Genomic DNA, 21,143 nt, shown 5'->3' with positions numbered 1-21,143 from the left:
CATAAAATGTGGTAAATATTCTGGACTGACTTGCGGGGACCAGGCTGCGATAGTAGTCTTCAGTTTTACCCTAAAGACCGGCTAAATAATGTATTAAAATTTAATTAACCACAGTTTTGGCCAAACCAAACCTAAAATTGTACACGAAGTTAACAAGAAAGCGTTAAACCTAACCTAACCAACTGGCCCGGGCCTACGTAAGGACGGCTTATACTTATGGACCCGTCTAGACATAAAAATGGCCCGGGAAGTATTTCTTTTCTTATTATCTAAGCACCGGTTTACACGAAATAAAGTTAAATAGGCCTTTTGAGGTTTTCTTATGATAAAATCATGCGTCCGATGAAAAATTGGGCGTAGTTTGGTTAAATAAAGTACGTTTAGTCTCCGGCGCAGCCAAGCTCATTTTACCATAACCATTCCACTGGATAAAACTACTTCATTTTGTTGGTTTAACTAACCTGTTTTAATGGCTGAACACGTAACTATCTCTTCTTTCCACGCAGAACAAGTCACGGTGATTGTAAATTGACGAAAAGATTACGAGGAATTGAAGCTAATCCGTTTTGAACCTTCCTTCTCGGCTATTTGACGGTAGTAGTAGTAGTAATGGCGGGGAGTAACTTAAGAAACGGCTCTTCTCTATCTCTGGCTCGTTTTTCTAACGCCGTGTCTATGTCAAAGCCATTAGCAGAATGTAAGTTTATACAGATTATTTAAATAGGTATATATAAGTAAATACTTTCACAAAGATAATTAAAAATGCAAATGCGCATTCATGAGTACCCATTCAATTTTTAGCTGCTATGTAATTCGCTGATATAGAAGGAATTAATATAAGAATAGCAAAGTATATTGAATACAGCTGTTAGACTCAATAGGGTGTTGCAGTTCGAGACAGGATTATTCCTGCAATTTTTGAGTTGAATTTGCTATATATCAGAGCAAGAATAATGTCTGAAATGTGTGTAACAATTCATCAAGCTATCAAGACTGGGTGCCCAAAATACTTTTATAACCAGCTCGATCACGCGCACCACTGTAAGGCAGTTAAATCAGCTACCGACGATGCCATTATTTGCCTTGTGATTTCAAGTTTGAAATCTCCTCAGGATTTACATTGAAATTTTCAAGGTAAATTCTGCACAAGGAGCAACGGGTACTCTCTTGTATCAACACATGCTGTAGATATATTGCCGAAACTTTGTAGAAGTCAGGACTCTTAATCATTTCAAGGAACTTGGGGGCGAATTGAAAAAGAACGAGCAACCTTCCATTTTTGGTTGGATAATGTAGCTGGTACAACGATGTAGACAGAAGTGGACGAGGAATTACTTCCCCTAACTTCTTCACCTCTTCCTCCCTCTAATTCACCTGAGTGAGTTCCTCTACTACTCATCTCCCCATCTTTATCGTATACTTTCTACTCTAACACTCTTTCCAGTTCTACCTTCTCTACTCCTCCAGTTCTTCAGCTGTCTTTCTTTGTTATTCAATTTCCTCTATTTCTCCTCCTATTTTTTTCCACTCTGTTATAAATTATCTACTCTACTTAATATTTCTCCTCATCTTCTACTTGTTTAGACTTTACATTCATGTATACTTATTCATTCTTCAACTTGTACTTAATTCATACATTGGAAGTGTAGTACTGCCGTGTGAAACCAAGAGCTAGTGGGACTGCATATACTTGAAATTCTTTCAGTGGTATTGTTGCATTGTGACTTCATGTTTAACGAATGTTTTCATAGGAAGTGGGGCACAGTAGCTCTTATTTACTCTGAATGGCTTCTCTCTCCTGATTATAAAGAGCAAATGCGATTTAAAGTTCATCGGTAATGTTGTTATTTGTCAACATGCAATGTAAGTGGTACTACTGTCCACAACTTTCTTGTGGTGTTACCCAGTTACGTTTGTCCACTAGCGGTGGCGCTGGGAATTATTCTGAGTAAATTAGAACCTTCCCTCCTCCCCCTCATCCGTCTCCCCCTAAGGTTAAAACCAGCTCACATGACCTCCTCCTCCTCCTCCGCCTTTATCAGTCTCTGGAAGACTGTCAAGAATCAGTACGTAGTTGGCGCCAGTGAGAGATACATACACACACAAACATAGACCCAGCCACCAACCAGTCCTTCCCATTTGACCGGCTTCTGTGAAAGGAATAATGTTTCTTTCCGTGACGTCGCTGTGGAGATTTTGGATTGTGATTTTGCTGGTGGTGACTTCGTTGTGTTCCTTCGGCAGGGCGTTCTCAGAGTGGCAGCCCGACGTGGTTCCTCCGGCGGGCGATTGCCACCAGACGCACTCATGCCCAGACTCTGACGAGGGTGGGACTGGTTCTCCCACCACCACCGAGAGTTCGCAAAGTATTTTGCAAGTTGATTTCCCAAATGGCATAGGACATGGGACGCCATTACCGGCGGATAGAGAGGTGAGGTATCCTGCGCACGAATTCTTCCAGAGGGATGCCCTCACTGAAAACTACGGTGACGGAGGGGAAGGGAACTTCCCAACTTCAACAGCAGTTCCACGAGAAACACTACAGAGACCAAACCTGGACGAAACCTCGACATCTACGGAAAACAGAACCAACAGCTACGCCGCGGTTCTCTCCATAGGCAGAACAGGTGACGCCGGCAGCGTCGCCCAGAGGAAGAAATACTCCTGGAGTGCCAGGTCTCTTCCACCTACGGAAGGGCCTCGCGCACACCGTCTCAGGAGGGACGAATTTTCGGAGATGACAACACACTTGCCCAGAATCGGGACGATGGAGCCCAAGATCAACAGGAAGCCTTTCCCCGTCGTCACCGTCACCAGTCGCATCCTGTCTCCCGGCAGGAACCGGAACGAGGGGAAGAAGCTGGAGAGCGAGAAGAGTCCTTTGTCGAGGGATCCTCAGATCAGGAACATCGAGTTCGAACCCGTGCCCGAAGGGGACCGCTATGGCACGGATACCACCCTCGCCCAGCCCACCATCTTGGCGTGGGCTGGGGCGTTTGTGTCTCTCCTTCAGCCATCTCATTTTCCTTACGGTAAGAGAACGGAGAGAGAGAGAGAGAGAGAGAGAGAGAGAGAGAGAGAGAGAGAGAGAGAGAGCTTGGACTCTATGATTATCTTGAGCAGGCAATCTGGTTGATGTTGAGAGAGAGAGAGAGAGAGAGAGAGAGAGAGAGAGAGAGAGAGAGAGAGAGAGAGAGAGCTTGGACTCTCTGAGTATCTTGAGCAGGCAATCTGGTTGATGTTGAGAGAGAGAGAGAGAGAGAGAGAGAGAGAGAGAGAGAGAGAGAGAGAGAGAGAGAGAGAGATATTAGGCCAACTGGCTGATTATGCGTGCCTTTATATATAAAAAAAAGTGCATTTACGATCAAAACAGCCCATAAATCTTAGCGATGATCTACAGTAGATCCTAAGTTGCTCCCCTGCAACATTTCAACCTTCTGTCAAATTGCAACCCCTTAACCTTGACCTTGATTCATTTTCGTGATTTAGGTGTTTTTAACTGAACCCTTCCAGATTCGTGGTATGCTAACAAATCCTCAAAATTAATTAAGTTAACTATAAATGCATTGACCAGCTAACTGGGATTAGCACTGACGATATATATATTTGACTCACTCAACTGATTGACTAACTGAGAATTAACTGGTTTTAATATCTAACACATTACTGACGCAACCTACTGTCTGTGATATTAACATTAACAGTTTTACAAATTAACATTTAGAGAAACAGACCCGGTTAAAGTTTAAAGTTAAATAAGAGGAATAAAGCTTAGCCTAAAAATATTTTGGAAAAGAAACAAGAAGGAACAATAACTTTGAAAAAGAAAATCTACATAAAATTGAAATATAAACAAACAATTTAACCTCAACATCTGTCAGTTCTACTATTCTTTGAGACAGTTTCCCAAGAAGTCCTTGAAAACCCAAATGGGAAATGAAATAAGAAATATAATTTATATATCCTTTCCGCTGGCAAGCTGCGAACTGGGGTCAAGATGAGAAATAAGATTATTTCATTACCCTCTGGGCCAATAGGAAGAGGCTATGAAATCAGAGCGGGTTGGGCTGATAAAATGTGTTTTAAGAGAGGTTTAGATAGGACTAGGCATGATTAGAGAGAGAGAGAAAAAAATTCAGCTGGTTATACGAAATACGGTCAGGGTCTTCTTGTACGGTGACCTATGCCCCTGTGACGTCATTTTATTACAATTTCTGCCAACAGAAATTGAGACGCTGTATGGGGGTAGTACCGTAATTGCACCTCACGCGGTGCACTGTAGGCATTCCTTAAGGCTTTTGCAGAGTGCCTTCGGTCCCTAGATGCAACCCCTTTCATTCCTTTTATGTACCTCCTCTCATCTTCTCTCACTTCCATCTTACTTTCCTCAACCCTCTCCTAATAATTGATTCAGAGTGCAACTGCTTTGAGGTTTTCCTCCTGTTACACCTTTCAAACCTTTCTGCTCTCAATTTCCCTTTCAGCACTGAATGACCTCATAGGTCCCAATGCTTGGTCTTTGGCCTAAATTCTGCATTCCATCCAGAAACAGAGGACGTGACGTTTTTGCCCGTGACTTGTTTTAACACATTTCGGGAACGAATGAGCGGAATTCGTTGAATAACAATGGCAAAGTCTGGAACTCTGTATCTTCCTGTGAGTTTCCTGAATAATACAGGCCTAAGCTCTGCTTATAATGCGAGTTAAATTACCCTTCTCGGCGTAGTCACCACTGGAAGACTGAGTAATTAATCGCCCTTTTGCGTTTGGTGATTTCACCAGTATAAGAGGGAATGATGTCTCTTGGTGTTTTCACCATTACAATGATGAATAACTGATCGGCGATTTGACCAAGAAGAAGAAGAAGAAGAAGAAGAAGAAGAAGAAGAAGAAGAAGAAGAAGAAGAAGAAGAAGAAGAACCAAAAATAAAGGGGTTATGACAACTGGTAACTGAAGACGATTGGGAAGACGAGGAAAGGGGAAAAAATGATCTTAGATTTTATTAAAGAAATTCCGTAATGAGATCGGCGGTGGGGAAGGCTGCAATAATCGATAAGAGGAGGAAGAGGCGGGTTGGAGGGGTGGGGGGGGAGGAGGAAATATGAGGCGGCAGCAGGAAGTAAAGAGTAGAGTAGGTGGTTGAGGAGGGGAGGGGTATTGGGGGGGCAGTTCTTTAAGCGAGAGGGGAAACTTCAGCCGTTTCCGAAGCGATTATTTTCTAAGTAGGCCTATTATTAATTGTAACAGGACAGAGAGGCGGAAACAGCACACCACTGTCATTACTACTGCAAGCAGTATTAGTATTACGAGACAGGATTTGCCTATGAAACGGCTCCCTACCGACAGTATCAGAATTAGCAGTAGTACCACTTAACGTAGGCGTGTGTATCAGCTCCCAATTCATCCGCGAAGGAGAGAATGTTTTGGTAAGAAGATCTCTTATCATTACCAAGAAAAGAAGTTGTGGTAATAGTAACGTTTTACCCTCGTAACGGCACGTCCCACATCAATACTTAAAAAAATGAAGCTGAATGCCTTGGCAGCAAACAGATATTGTTACGTATCTTCTTTATATACATTAAGAAGATACGCTGCCTTGTATATCTGAGGATTTAAAACTTTATTCTATACATAGAACATTAGAAAGTGCTTAACGGTCCATAGAATGGTTTGAACCGTGTAGCCCGATTTAGAATCTACAGACGTTAAGATGCCTGGGTATTGCAAAATGTAGCCTCAGATGAGATGATTCCGTAATTACTGAAGATATAACGCCATACTTAAAAGCTCTCTCATTTTCTATTTGCAGTTCATACTTATTACATTTTATATGTAGCAACATGAGCAAGTTACGCTTTATATGTAGCAACATAAACAAGTTATCAGTGTTTGTGAGTCAGTTTGTCAATTTTGTTTTCACTTATGTATGTAAGTATAGATGCAAACCTACGGCTTTGCTGAAAGAATACAGACATGCATTCACAAATACACCTACACAGAGCTCATCAGCAGTGTAATAAGCCCCCTATGCCGCTTTCCTCCTTCTATAAAACCTTTCCTATGTTTTCCTCTACGCCTCACTCCCAGTCCTCCCAAAGTGGCTCATTTCACCAATCCACCATCTTCCATTCTTCCCACATGACCAAACAATCTTGATACACTCTGCCCCATTCTTTCAGCTACATGAAACTTTTTATCAGTTCTGTGTACCTCCACATTTTTCAAGCTTTCAGTTTTATCATATTAAACAAACAATTAATCTCCACAGCTTTCACCGTTATTTTCATTCACTTAAATTTAGCATCCAATCTTCACTACCCTAAAGGGAAAGTAGGTTCAACCATTCCTCTGTACATTCTAACCTTAGCTTTTGTAGGCGTCCAAACCTTTCTGTCACAAAACATCTCAAACGAATCTAAATGTTTGTGGAATACTGAAAAAAAAAAAACACTTTAACCTACAAATTTCAATACAAGAAAGATATTCCACATTCATCTCAAGAGTGTCGAAATTCAGAACGCTTGCGGGCGCGCGAGAGAGAGGTCATGAGAGTATGCAAAGGGAGTACCAAAGCATTTTTCGGTGACTCACGTCTGGGGCTTGGGGCCTGAAGCCCTTCCAGTGCTGAACGTCGTCTAACATGACCACTTAGGCTTTCCAACTCTTCTCTCTGTCTCTCTCTCTCTTTACTATCTTTTCTGTCTTTCTCTCTGAGAGACAGAATTCCAGCACAGAATACAAACCATAAAAAGAGAGAGAGAGAGAGAGAGAGAGAGAGAGAGAGAGAGAGAGAGAGAGAGAGAGAGAGAGAGAGCTTAGATTCCCTGGCTACTGTCTATGAGTGTCTTGATAAGAATGGAAATAAATATTCCTTTGCTATATGAACACAGTATTCGGGCAATCTGGTTGATGTTGAGAGAGAGAGAGAGAGAGAGAGAGAGAGAGAGAGAGAGAGAGAGAGAGAGAGAGAGAGAGAGAGAGAGAGAGAGAATTATACACTTGTGCTTCAGAGACAGACAGAGAAACAAACAGAGACAATATCTTATTAATGAAAGGGCCTCACCCCGTAGGGTGAGAATTACTTCGTAGAACCCCTCAAGTTTTTATTTCTCTCTCTCTCTCTACCTCGTCGAGGCCGTCTTCCTCTTCAACGTCAACTTGGTGCGAGGAGACTGGCTAATCTTTCCATTTTTTTTCACACTGCAATTAGTACTCGCCTCTGCTCTTTCGAAAACTCAAACTGCTTCTTTGTAAGACTTCCCTTCTTTCTCCCGGTAGAGAGAGAGAGAGAGAGAGAGAGAGAGAGAGAGAGAGAGAGAGAGAGAGAGAGAGAGAGAGAGACTCTCCGAGGGGTTAAGAAGTGGTAATTTGTTGCAGCGTCTGTGGGAGCCGTTGCAAAGGCAAATCCCTACAACTGCTACTACTATTGTTTTTGTCGAGGATAAATACGTTGATGACCGTTTCTTCGCCCGTTCAGTCGTTCAACTGCAAAGCGAAAAAACGTCCGCGTGAAAAAACAACCACTAACGTTAGCCCTTTTGCAATGACTTTGGGAGCGCTTTTGATTGACGCACGCTGAAAGAGACGTGTTATTGAGAGATTTCAACATAAATATTAACAAATGAGGGGTTTAACATTAAAACAATGATGAGAGAATGGAAAAATTAAGTGGCTTCTGAACACCAAACCACCTACGTTCAGATTTTAAATAAAAGTACCCCAGAACTAAAGGTATATATAATTTTTAATATTCTCATCATATTCGAGAATCACAAACACACACACACACATGTAAGTTCAACCAAACACGAACCACGAGTATAATCCAAGCGCGTGACCTCAATTCCTTTCAAAAGTAGACTAATGCGATGGAGGGAAAGGCGTCGAATTCATTTATACTTGTGATGATTTTCATTGTAGGGACGCGAGTACTTTCCATCTGTGGAGATAAATAAACCATCTGTCTGTACTTCACATTATCTTCTGTTAATTCTTTCGAATGAACGCCATAATGTTCTTTGGAAGCTTGAATTTCAGGTCAGTGGCCCCCGTGGTGGGCTTGTTCCGTATGAATAAGGTTCGTCTTCTGAATAATAATAATAATAATAATAATAATAATAATAATAATAATAATAATAATAATAATAATAATATATTCTTTGGAAGCTTGAATTTTAGGTCAGTGGCCCCTGTGGTGGGCTTGTTCCATATAAATAGGGTTCGTCTTCTGAATAATAATAATAATAATGTAATAATAATTAATTAATGGGAAGCTTGAATTTCAGGTCAGTGGCCCTGTGGTGGGCTTGTTCCATATGAATAAGGTTCATCTTCTGAATAATAATAATAATAATAATAATAATAATAATAATAATAATAATAATAATAATAATAATAATATCTTTTCGACCCAGTTAGGAAATCCGGGTTTAGAAAGATTAGAGACGTTTAGTAGGCGCCTCGCCGTTGGGCCTACTTCAGCTGATTTTAAAGGTGCTTAAACAAAACGGCGTCATTCTGATGCAAGAGGGTGTGTCACAGAGGCCCTGGAGAGAGAGAGAGAGAGAGAGAGAGAGAGAGAGAGAGAGAGAGAGAGAGAGAGAGAGATACAAGGGGAAGTATAATGGATAGCAGATGTCCTGGTATGTGACAGTAAACACTAAGATATTTGCGTTACCCCGTGAGGAGAGAGAGAGAGAGAGAGAGAGAGAGAGAGAAGTAATAATAATATTAAGATCCAGACGGCAGGACAGACTTGAGAAAAGATACCACAAGAGAAATCACATATGATCAGCTATTAAAAAAAAATAATAAATGAACAAATTAGTAAATAAATAGATAAGAATGCAAACAAACTATAGGTAATTTATAAGGTTTACCTATAAAACATAACATTTCAGGAGGGGACCTTGTTTTAAGACGACAGTTTTTGTGAAAAACTTAAGTGTTTTGATAAATCACACCAAGTTTTCCCTAAAAGTCTCACTTTCAAAGATGAGTTTGTGGCCGGAGGATCGCCAACTGTCCCGAAAATTCGCCGACGGTAATACGACAAGTCTTGGTAAATCGTGGAGAATACAACCTCTTACAGGCCGTAAGTGTCACGGCTGGAAATCAAATGGTAATATAAGCTGTTTATTTATACAGGTCAATCGAGTATTAACAAAAACATCGCTTGTCTCAAAGTTATTTCAATGTTTGGAGTCGCCTTTGCTACTGCATTTGTTTTCCTCTTCTTTAAACTATGAGAGAAGAATGGACGTCAAAACCACAAAACCAACGAACCAATTCAGCAGAGAAACAAAGAAAACGGGTTCTTCTCCCGCACTGAGAGAGAACAGGTTTATTTTAAAAAACTACCAACGGAATTGGGTGAACTAGATAGAGAGAGAAAAAAATAAAATGTCAGGCAGACGAATGACATAATAACCATCCCTTTGAGCAACAGCAGCAGGTAGCAAACGTGACAGCTTCAGAAAACCGGAGGAAAAAGGGGCAGGAAAAAGGTTTCTCACACTTGGCAGGTTTCTGTGTACATACAATTGCCGTGAAATTATCATAAGGGATTATCAGTCGCCTGAATATGTACGGCCAGCGATTACACGTACCACTTTTTAACTTACAAGTCCTTCTTTCTTGTTCTGTTAGGGTGATTACTTACAACTTTTCTGGAGTTACTTTCACGACAGATATCAGCTTGTACCAAACGACTCCATTACTCGGCCGTCAGCTGAGCCCGCGCCGCTGCTGGTATATAAGCTATATCATTGTCAACGCTGTCTCTTTGCCATCAACGTCGAGATAAGGCGCCTCTGTCTGAGAATTAATATACCTCTAAGGCTTCGTTGACATCCAATAACCCATTTTTGGGCCACAATCGTTGACCCATCTCGCGCTACGTATCGAAAACATCACCTGTCTGATACTTCCGACATGAAGCTTTAGACCGAGTTCGCTCACGACTGACGACTGTTCCTGTCTACGACTCTAGGTTCCTGGTTCCTGGTTCTTCTTCGCAAAACACAGTTCGGGCAAGATTCTTTACGAGACTTTTTCACCTTGAATACTTTTACACTTTTATTTTTACTTTATATATCAATACAATTTTTCTCAGTTTTATTTTTTTCTTTACATTATATAGAATTAGAAAAACAGTTTTTCATTTAATTGACCCTACCATGATTAACCTCCCAAATGATCCTTAATAAAATTGGCGGAATTGAGACTCCTCCTTTGAACGTTACTGAACCACTTTTTAATTTTGTTCCGTTGTTTTCTGCTTGTAAATGTCCTTTATTTTTGTGGCTATTCTTAAAAATTCCACTAGATTTGTGATGACAGCCGAACAGGTCTCTAATGTTAAGTTTTCTATTTTTGAGGCAGTTTTACATCTGAACAAATGTTCTGTGCTGTCCTCCTTTTCTGCAGTTATATAACCTCATATATATCTTAGAGTTAGATATAGGATAGATAGATGGTTTTCATTAGAGAGCATGCATCCTTTGTCTCTAAGAGATACTTATTTTGATAAAAATATGAAGGACAGCTTCTTCAGTTCTTTTTTCAAGGATGGATATCAGAGATTCTTAACTTAAAACTGAATCAGTTCTTTTTGCATATTTTCCCATTCCATTTATAAATTGTACTTTTCACCATTTCATGCCTTTTAAAACAGCTGAACCACGTAACTGGTCTTCTAGATTTCTTTGATTAGCCTTTTCTTGTCTGAGATTTAAAAAAGACAGAAAAAATGATTTACTTGATTAAAGACAAAAGAAGCCGGACTCCGCTTTAATTGCAGGCCTTGAAAAATGGTTGTTCTTCGTCAAGATTCTTTACGAGATCTGCACCATTTCCGACAAGGGAGGTCTGACAGTAACAAAATGGCATAATATTACTCGCACAGAAAGAAAAAAGAAACGGAGCGGCATTTCATGATTTGGCGGAAAAGACTTTAAAAATGGCGGAATGAGACTTAAAGTGAACTTCGAACCACTTTTCCGATTTTGTTCCTTTTTTAGCTGCTTGTAAATGCACTTTTTTTGTGGCTTCCAAAAATCTGCCGATTTGCTGATAACAGCCGGCCTAAGAGATGAGGCAGAAGCGTTTTTTCTATATAACATATAGGTATATGGAAGGCATCTTTATATATATATATATAATATGGAAGGTGTCTAGAGCTGGAAAAGGAACCTGATAAAAATATAAAGGACAATAGTTCAAAAAGAATGGAAAGAGATCTTTTGGCTGAAAAGGAATCAACGAGAGAGGCTTTAATGGGAAAGATTCTGGAAAACAGCTGACGACTACCAGACCTTGGAACAGAGAAAAAAAAGACAGGAAAAATGGATAAAGACAAAAGAAAGGTGTTTTTGATCCTGGAAAATGTTTGTTGGGCGTCAAACACATCTGTGTTAAGGTGTCTTTTTGCGAGTAACAAAATGGTTCGCCGGGAAAAAAGGTAGCGGCATTTTACCTGGAAAAAGGCTATCTTTTGCCTGGAAGGGGTTCGGAGGCGGTAACTTTTGGCTGGGGAAGGACCTGGAAGGTACCTTTTGGCTTGAAAAGGGCCTGGAAGGCGTCTTTTGACAGGAAAAGGTTCTGGAAGGCATCTTTCAGCTGGAAAGGAACCTGGAAGGTGTCTTTTGGCTGGAAAAGGACCTGGAAGGTGTCTTTTGGCTGGAAAAGAACCTGGAAGATGTCTTTTGGCTGGAAAAGGACCTGGAAGGAGTCTTTTAATGGGAAAGAGTTCTGGAAAAGTGACTTTAAGCTGGAAAAGGATAGGAGGCGGGAACCTTGGCTGGAAAAAGGACCTGGAAAGTGTCTTTCGACTGGAAAAGGACCTGTAAGGTGTCTTTGGCTACAAGATCAGTTTACCTGAAAAAACCTAAAGGTGTCTTTTGATTGTTTATCAACAATTTTTGGCTAAAATGATCTGGAAGGTGTCTTTTGACAGGGAAAGGTACTGAGAAGGTAACCCCCTCGGTGAAAGAGAATCTGGAAGGAGTCTTTTGGCTGGAAGAGGCCCTGCAAGATATATTTTGGCAGAAAAAAGTACAGGAAGATAACTTTTGGCAGGAAAGCACTCATAGGCAGGAAGTCAGTAGGATTATCAAGCTTTAGGAGAGCCTGCCAATTTTAGATTCATAATTAGAAACTCGATAACACACAGAAGAAAAAAAAAGCTCGTGTTGAAAATAGTATTAATTAGTCAAAACACGAAAGACAGAATGCAGGACACAAAAAGTTGAATGTAGTAAAAATGTATGGTTGAAATGTAAAATAAATTAACCCTGAGAGAGAGAGAGAGAGAGAGAGAGAGAGAGAGAGAGAGAGAGAGAGAGAGAGAGAGAGAGAGAGAGAGAGAGACGCACAATCGCACTCATGAGCTAAGCCTTACATAATCAGTTGTATTGATGAAAATAAGTTTTACTTATTGTTTATCAACTACTGTAATGATTCCAGAGCCTAGGGATTAAGGACCAGGGTAAAATTCCAGTATAAATGTACACAGACAACGCAATTAAGTTGTACATTAGTGTTTTTAACACGTAAAATATATGGCACCCTTAATTCTACATTGGGCCCTCTACCCCAAAACATTATTTAATATACACGGAATGTTTGCTGGCTCAGAGGTGTTAAAATCCATACGCTGGCTTCCTATTCTTTATGACAAGCGAGAGACATTTCGTACCGCCAAAACATTATTTAATATAAGCGGAATGCATGCTGGCTCAGAGGTGTTCAAAATCCGTACGCTGGCTTCCTCATACACACACGAGGAACGCTTGCAAGCTCTTTCTCGGAATCCACGAGACTAAAGTGATTACAATTCTCGTTTACATTTTCCACGCATAACCCTTGAGCCTTCCCAGTAATTGTATTCACAGTTTGAAGCCAATGAACAGCTGGTTACTTACCCACCTAACTTTCTACCTTCTACTTTTCTACCTCCCTTATTGAGGCCACAGTGTTACCCAACGGAAGAGTAGGTCAAGATTATTGTGTATGTATGTATGTATGAATGTATGTGTGTATGAATGTATGTATGTTAATTTCTCTTATGATTTTTCGTATAGTTAACAAAACCGGTGGAAAATACTCCACTAATAATAATAATAATAATAATAATAATAATAATAATAATAATAATAATAATAATAATAGATTAATATACAATTTTCATGTTTAATAATAATAAAGATATATAGAACTAGTTCTGAAAATTTCTCAATGCTTTTATTTATTTATTGATTTACTTTATTATTATTATTATTATTATTATTATTATTATTATTATTATTATTATTATTACAGAACAATCCTTAAAAATTCATTTCAGACGAAAGATGTAGCAGAGAAAAAGTAACATATAAAACAAATAAATAAACAAAGACAAGCCAAATATATGTAAAAAAAACATAGCAAATAAACAAAAACATAAATAAATAACCAAAACATAATGAAGAGATAAACAAAAATAAATAAATAAACAAAACAAATGAATAAAAATAACTAATAAAAAATAACAAATAAATAAAGACAACGAACAAAAAATATAACAAATAAACAGACACAACAAATAAAAAAAAATCATGACAAATAAATAAGGAAGGACATAACAAATACACAAACAAGAACCTAAATAAACAAAACCACAAAATCAAAACAAATAAATAAACAAAAACATAACGAAAAATCAATAACAAAAGCATAACAAATAAATGAACGCGACTCCATCACAGAAGTATTAATAAAAGCCACTTTGAGAACTCTGATAAGTCCCAGCGTCCGAATTTCCGCCTGCCGGCTTAGGAGAGCTTCCTAAGTCGTTTCATTCGTCCTGAGGAAACCAGAGCGATTTATCAATTATACCAAAGACTCAGTGGCTCTCTCTCTCTCTCTCTCTTTACAGCAACTCTTTGTTATCGTCACGATGTAATATTTCCTCTTGACAGCTTCTATTTTTCTTCGCCCTTTACAAAAATTCTTTTCCCATAGCTACAGTATTGCAATTTTGCTTCTCTCTCTCTCTCTCTCTTTCTATCAGTTTACAATCAACATTTCTGCTGTTTGCAATATTCCACATACTCTTTACTCTCTCTCTCTCTCTCTCTCTCTCTATATATATATATATGCATCAATTTACAACCACTACTTTATATATATATTTATGATCAAGTCAACATACTTTCCCTATTTATGATAGTCCACATACTCCTTGCGGCCTCTCTCTCTCTCTCAGGCACAGCGAATTAATAACTCGTCCTATGGCAACATGAGGAAACATGGTCCTAGTAACTGGGGAATGTTACCTAGTCGCATAGCCTAAACAAGTCAGCAAAGCTAACAATCGATATGCGAAATCTTAAAGCAAAATATTCAACAATGAATAAACTTAGCCACTGAAAAACGTTATTCATCGCAAATACAAGGAGTTAAGCAACAAATACTCACGGAAATAGGAATGAGGAAAAACAAAAACTCAGTAGTTACCGGAAGTATGATATGAGGAGGAAGCTAGACCAGTAACTGGTGTATTCAGGTGGCTTATATAGACTATGTTGCAGGAAGCCTAGACCTACCATTAATTGAAAGGTTTTATGTCTTAGCATTACTGTATTTTAAGTTAAAATGAAAGGACAACTCAGCAAGCAAGCTTTCACACATTCACACACACACATGCACACAACACACTCACACACCTTCGCACACTCAGCTTCCACGTTACGACAATCTGACTTCCGTTGATAGCGTTATCATCTTCTTTTCATAAATTTCGGACTCCGTGAAAGATAAAAGGAGTAAATACTAATAAAATCTGAATGAATGAAAGTAACAGAAAAGGCTGACAAATCTAACACATTCTTCCTTTTCCTGAAAATGCCGGGAAATGAGACAGGCATGTTGTATGGAAATGCATTATTCATGATTCACAGCAACGCGTAAAGCTGGCTGCCAAAGAAGAAGAAGAAGAAGAAGAAGAAGAAGAAGAAGAAGAAGAAGAAGAAGGTTAAGTAAGTGACAGAAGCAATCAGTCCGGAAAAGCGAAGGAATCTTGTAGGCTTATAGGTCTATAAACCCAAAGAGTTCGACCGAGAACAACAATGGAATAGAAACAAAGGAACATCGCCTCAACACGCGTTACCTCCGGCGCATTGCAGGAAGTACATGGACGAGAAAATTGTGGAAGAGAAGTAATTAGGAAGAGAGACGGAGAAACCCCACAATTTCCCGCGCTTCTGTGCGACAACACAGGAGCGAGCGTCTTCAGCCTTCTTCTTCTTCTTCTTCATAGATCACTTGTGACACAAAGTCTTCTGAAACGTCTGTTCCTAGTCTTCTTCTTCTCTTTTATTTCTCAAGAGCTTCATGGTTTTTAAAGAAAGTTACGCTTACTTCTAAAGTTAATTTAAAATACCTTAAAGAAGATTGTAGTCTTAGGTTTAACTTAATCACTTTTACGCTAAAAAAATGTGCATGCAAGTCACGAAATCTGGAATATAGAAAACTGTGAATGTCATCTTGAGCTTAATTTGACAGTTTTTGCCCTAAACAATACGCATGGAAGCCAAGAAATTTGAAATGCAGGAAAATATGACTCTAAACAGACCACACGTACACCCGTAGCACTAAGCGATGGTTCTATGAGAATAATTCCCAAGAAAGTTTTTTAGTTTTTCTATCTCGCTAAGTCTGTCAGTTTTCCCTTGCTTTCAACTTTCCCGTTCATTCTCTCCCCCTCAATCACCTAATCCCTCTTTCCATTCCCCCAAGGCCTCACTCTCTCTCTCTCCCCTTTTCCTTCCTCTCCCTCTCTCCTCTCGTTCTCTACGGCTGTTGGCTTTACGGTACAATAGGCCTATCTCTCTGAGGCTGTTATTTGAAAAGGAAACTTAACAGGAAAGATGTTGAGTCTTCTGAAAGGATCTTTTTGCCATCTCTCCGTAAATAAATTCTCTATATAAAAAGAATGAATTCACCTATATTTGTGAATAAGTGCAACCTCCTTTCAATTTTACTTCAGGTTTAAGAGCACGTCTATAGGTAATGGAAATGAAATTCGTATAATCAACTTATCAAAGGAACTCACAGAATCCTGACTGTCATCCTCAAGGAAAATTTTTTTTAGGAGGGTTACATGGCAAAGACTGATGCTCTTATGCGTCTATTACAAATATATATATAAAAAATATATATTTATTGTTACATTTTTTTACATAATCAAGTATAAATTGATAAATTGAAGTGACGTTTATTAACATTCACCGTAAGTTTCTCTTGCGAACCCAGGTTACATTGATTGGAGAAAGTTTATAAAAGTGAAAGAATGACCTGGGTCAAATGGGTCACCTTTAGGGACACTGTAGATTTATCTAGACCTAATGAATATACATATTACATATATGTGTGTATATATATATGTATATATATATATATATATATATATATATATATATATATATATATATATATATATATATTTTGTTTATATAAATAATATTTATATATTTATATATATATATATATACAGTATATATATTATATATATATACATATAAATAGAAATCATCAACACACAATCAATTAGAATATTTATATATATATATATATATATATCCATATACAAGTCTCAGGTTCCAACTTCTTTTAGACTTGTATGGCCTATATACAGTATATATATTATATATAGAAACATATATATAAACATGCGTATCACTACGAATTACACACACTATCCACTCCACCTTTTACACAAACCTCGTACTCGACAACGCACAGTCACCCTCGTCAATACGAGGAGAAGCCGAGATTGAGGACGACCTCTAGTACCTGGCAAAGGCGATTAGCAATGTAAACTCCTCGGACGGGTTCATTAGGATACGGATAAGTTTCAGAGACGCCTTAGAAGCGCCTGCGCGGCAGAGAACGGTTTATGCTACTGCTACAGTATATCCCAGTTCAGACGAAGAATTAACATTCCTCTCTCTCTCTCTCTTTCTTTCTCCCTTCTTCTGTCTGTCTCTCTCTCTTTCTCCCCCCCCTTTCTCTCTCTCAGAGGATTCCCAGGAATTACTACTAAGTGTACCCTAAGTTATTTTCTTTTCTTTTTTCTGGGGAAGAAGCATTTTGAAAGTAGATTACCAATTCCCTGGAATCTTCTTCTTCTTCCCTTTTTTTTCTACCTGCAACTCTTGTCGATTCTAATGAGGAAGTGAGGAATGTCCTTAAAGAATACTGAGTATTTTTAATGAGGAATTTTCTTAGAGAATAATGAGGATTTTCAATGATAAATTTCCTTAAAGAATAATGAGGATTTTCAATGAGGAATTTCCTTAAAGAATAATGAGGATTTTCAATGATAGAATTTCCTTAAAGAATAATGAGTATTTTCAATGAGGAATTTCCTTAAAGAATAATGAGTATTTTCAATGAGGAATTTCCTTAAAGAATAATGAGGATTCTCAATGAGGAATTTCCTTAAAGAATAATGAGGATTTCCAATGAGGAATTTCCTTAAAGAATAATGAGGATTTTCAATGAGGAATTTCCTTAGAGAATAATGAGGATTTCCTTAGAGAATAATGAGGATTTCCAATGAGGAATTTCCTTAGAGAATAATGAGGATTTCCAATGAGGAATTTCCTTAGAGAATAATGAGGATTTCCAATGAGGAATTTCCTTGAAGAATAATGAGTATTTTCAATGAGGAATTTCCTTAAAGAATAATGAGTATTTTCAATGAGGAATTTCCTTAAAGAATAATGAAGATTTTCATGAGGAATTTCCTTAAAGAATAATGAGTATTTTAAATAAGGAATTTCTTTAAAAATAATGAGTATTTCCAATGAGGAATTTCCTTTAAAAACAATGAGTAATTTGTAATAAGCTCACTTACAAATGGAGTACGTTATATCTTCTCCAATAACTTAGTTAATCAGAGTCCTGATTTCGCTAAACATCTAAAAAAAAAAAACCTCTTTAACCAATACATAAAAAAATTCCTTTAGACACTTTTTCCGTGTTGAAACGAGTCTATTTTCACCCGGCCTTTGTTTTCATTCAACGTCTTCTTCTTCTTCGGTTAATTTTCACGACGAGCGAAACTATATTCGTGGGGTTTCTCTAATTGGCGAAGGTCGCTGACTCCACCCCGCCTTCCGGTTAGTTTCATGACCTTCGGAAGAGAGTAATGAGTCTCTTTTTTTTTTTCTATTGCTCTCTCTCTCTATCTCTTTCTCACACTAGGGTCCCCGTCTCTGTCGCTCTCTCTCTATCACTTTCCTGAAGAGAATACGCCTGTCTCTCTCTTTCTATCTTTCTCACACTAGGGTCCCCCCCCACTCTCTCTCTATCACTTTCTTGAAGAGAATACGCCTGTCTCTCTCTCTCTCTTTCTCACACTAGGATACTTCTCTCTCTCTCTCTCACTTTCCCGAAGAGAATACGCCTCTCTCTCTCTTTCCCACACTAGGATACTTCTCTCTCTCTCTCTTTCCTGAAAAGAATTCGCCTCTTTCTCTTTCTCACACTAGGATACTTCTCTCTCTCTCACTTTCCTGAAGAGAATACGTCTCTCTCTCTCTCTCTCTCTCGCTTTCCTGAAGAGAATACGTCTTCTCTCTCTCACTTCCCTGCTTAGAATACGCCTCTCTCTCTCTCTCTATCCCCCCTCTCTCTCTTACCTACTTAAAGAGGAAACTACTTTGTTGATTATCACCTTTGTCTCTCACTCTTTTATTTTTAATTTCCTGAGACTGATAAGTAGTACAAGACCGTTTTAATACAAATCATTAATTTCTGGAAACAATAAATAACCTCAATTTTCAGCCTTAGTAATAATAATAATAATAATAATAATAATAATAGCCTCTGCTAAAACATGACTCAGGTCAGTGACCCACAATGTTTTAACGGATGTGAGAGAGAGAGAGAGAGAGAGAGAGAGAGAGAGAGAGAGAGAGAGAGAGAGAGAGAGAGAGAGAGAGAGAGAAATGAATTTCATGTAGGTATTTCGTCTGTGAAAAAATGAATTCACTGAGAGAGAGAGAGAGAGAGAGAGAGAGAGAGAGAGAGAGAGAGAGAGAGAGAGAGAGAGAGCAAGCAAATATTTGCACTGCCTGGCGTATTGTCTCACGGAGAAAAATTTCCGTTTTCAAATGTAAACTCTTGGCAAGATTTTGCTTACAGTGTTCCTGAGGACACCTGCTCACGGAACAGTCGATATAACGTTATTATTTTTAATATATCTTTAATATATTGTTTGAGGATGCAATTATTTTTGCTGCGGTATAGCATAAATGCTTTATATTAGACTTGACACAACCACAGACAGCCTGACACCTGCTTAACTTTTAAAGCATTACACATTCACAAACAACAACAACACATATTTTCTTTTTAAGGATTATTCAGCCTCACAAAAGTTCACGCTTTCCAGTATTACCTAACTCCAAACAGCCTTATCTCACAAAACGCTCTCTTTTTGAAGACTTACGTAGCAACTTACACCTACCCGTAAAACATGTGTAGCGTAACGAACACTTTTAAGGGCTTATGTAACCATATATAGCTTAGTCTTATGAACAGGCTATTTTGTGGCTACACACCTTTACAAACTCTCCATTCTGCAGAGTAAATCAACCACAAATACTTAAATATATACACCAGTCTCACTAATAATAATAATAATAATAATAATAATAATAATAATAATAATAATAATAATAATAATAATAATAAACAAACGCCCCACTTCTGCGATCTGGTACACGCCAGACACAACACGCTTAAATTAAATCTAGGAAAACTGAAGTTGACACGATTCCAACAATGCTCCCAACTTTAAATTAATTCCTGGATTTGTCTTTATTCCAGATCTGGTCATGGAAGCCCTGGAGCGACGCATTACAGCCGAGGAATTAATAACCGAGGTCAGTTAAGGTCAACCGGGCAGCGACACCGAGTGATGTTATTGAATTATGTCCGTTAATTTGCCTTTGGAATGTAGAGCGGTTGAAATGATTCTTGCCATTTGTTTGTCATATTCTTTCAGTTTTGAAGGAAACAACGAGTCACAATCTTTATTTATCGCCTGATTAATATCACGTGAGAAAAGCAACAGTCTCTTTTCTCCAGGCCATAATCAAATCTGTTAATAACTGGTTAAAACTTGATTGGTTGTGCATCTGGCAACCGACCAACGCGTCGAAGATACAATTAAAAGGATTCCTAAGACTCCTCCCTTCCCTCTCTTTAAGAACGAAAATAATCTACTTAAGAGCGTAAAACGCCCCCAAAAAAGTATAAAGTTACCGTTCTTCGGGTCGCTCTCTCCGCGTAATGCAATTATACCGAAGGTAAGCACACAATCGGATACAGAAGAATGAAATGCGCGCCAAGGAGGGTCTCGGTTTTGGCGCCAAAATGTTCAGAGTGGCGAGATGTTCATTGTCTTCAGCGTGAAGCCTTATTATTATTATTATTATTATTATTATTATTATTATCTTAAAGATGTTTACTTTAGATATTTAGAGAGTAACACTGAGTACACACAAAAAGTATACGAACTTGCCATCCTAAATTCGTTCTGTTCTCGCCAGCTAGTCTTCTAAATAAACATGTAATTTTTCGTGTTTGATAACATAACCGTAGCCCCTGAATAAATGCACAAAAGAGCGCCAGTAAACATCAGTGACATTACATTTACGAAATGAAATAATTGATAAACTCCGTGCGTGACGGGAAAACTTACTTCGACGTAACTGCGTCTAATCTTACGCTTGGTTGCCCCTATGGAGTTACCTCAATGTTTACCGTAGGTACCATTCTTCTTCTTCTTCTAGATCGTACTGTGGCTAGTAATATTTTCACTCTCTGTCTTAAAGGTCTTCTATGATAGATAACAATTTAAAACAATCGAAATAAGGAAATCTACAAATCTTATGCAAAGTTAATTACTAAATTTAGACTATTTATATATGTTAATTTCTAAATATCAAGATCTAACCTTGTAGGCTTTCGAGAAACACCAGTTTGACTTTCAAAATGAAATTCTGGAGGATGAACAAACGGAAATATGGACTCTTGGTGTTGTTTATATGTTAATTTGCTAATGATAAATAAAAATCCATTAAGT

At 38.3% G+C, this 21,143-nt stretch overlaps 2 protein-coding genes across 8 annotated transcripts in view; one reads left to right on the top strand and one right to left on the bottom strand.

The window, feature by feature from the left end:
- LOC136830653 (ras-like protein family member 10B) overlaps window positions 1-21,143 on the bottom strand; it is a 316,363-nt gene that overhangs the window by 19,714 nt on the left and 275,506 nt on the right. Inside the window, exon 1 of one of the 7 annotated variants that reach the window (XR_010850692.1) lies at window positions 462-1,943. The exons of the other annotated variants lie outside the window; for them this stretch is intronic. The gene's annotated coding sequence lies outside the window, so the exon portion shown is untranslated. Of the gene's footprint in view, window positions 1-461; window positions 1,944-21,143 lie in introns of those variants that run through there. 7 annotated transcript variants of the gene reach the window in all.
- Window positions 2,165-21,143, top strand: part of prom (prominin) — a 32,178-nt gene continuing 13,199 nt past the window's right edge. Inside the window, exons 1-2 of the mRNA XM_067090262.1 lie at window positions 2,165-3,032; window positions 19,883-19,938. Coding sequence (XP_066946363.1) covers window positions 2,165-3,032; window positions 19,883-19,938 — 924 coding nt within the window. The remainder of the gene's footprint in view (window positions 3,033-19,882; window positions 19,939-21,143) is intronic.

Source organism: Macrobrachium rosenbergii, chromosome 47, assembly GCF_040412425.1.
Source record: "Macrobrachium rosenbergii isolate ZJJX-2024 chromosome 47, ASM4041242v1, whole genome shotgun sequence".
Taxonomy (NCBI): Eukaryota; Metazoa; Arthropoda; class Malacostraca; order Decapoda; family Palaemonidae; genus Macrobrachium; species Macrobrachium rosenbergii.
The sequence above is the reverse complement of the archived record's forward strand: the minus strand, read 5'-3'. Positions and strand labels throughout refer to the sequence as shown.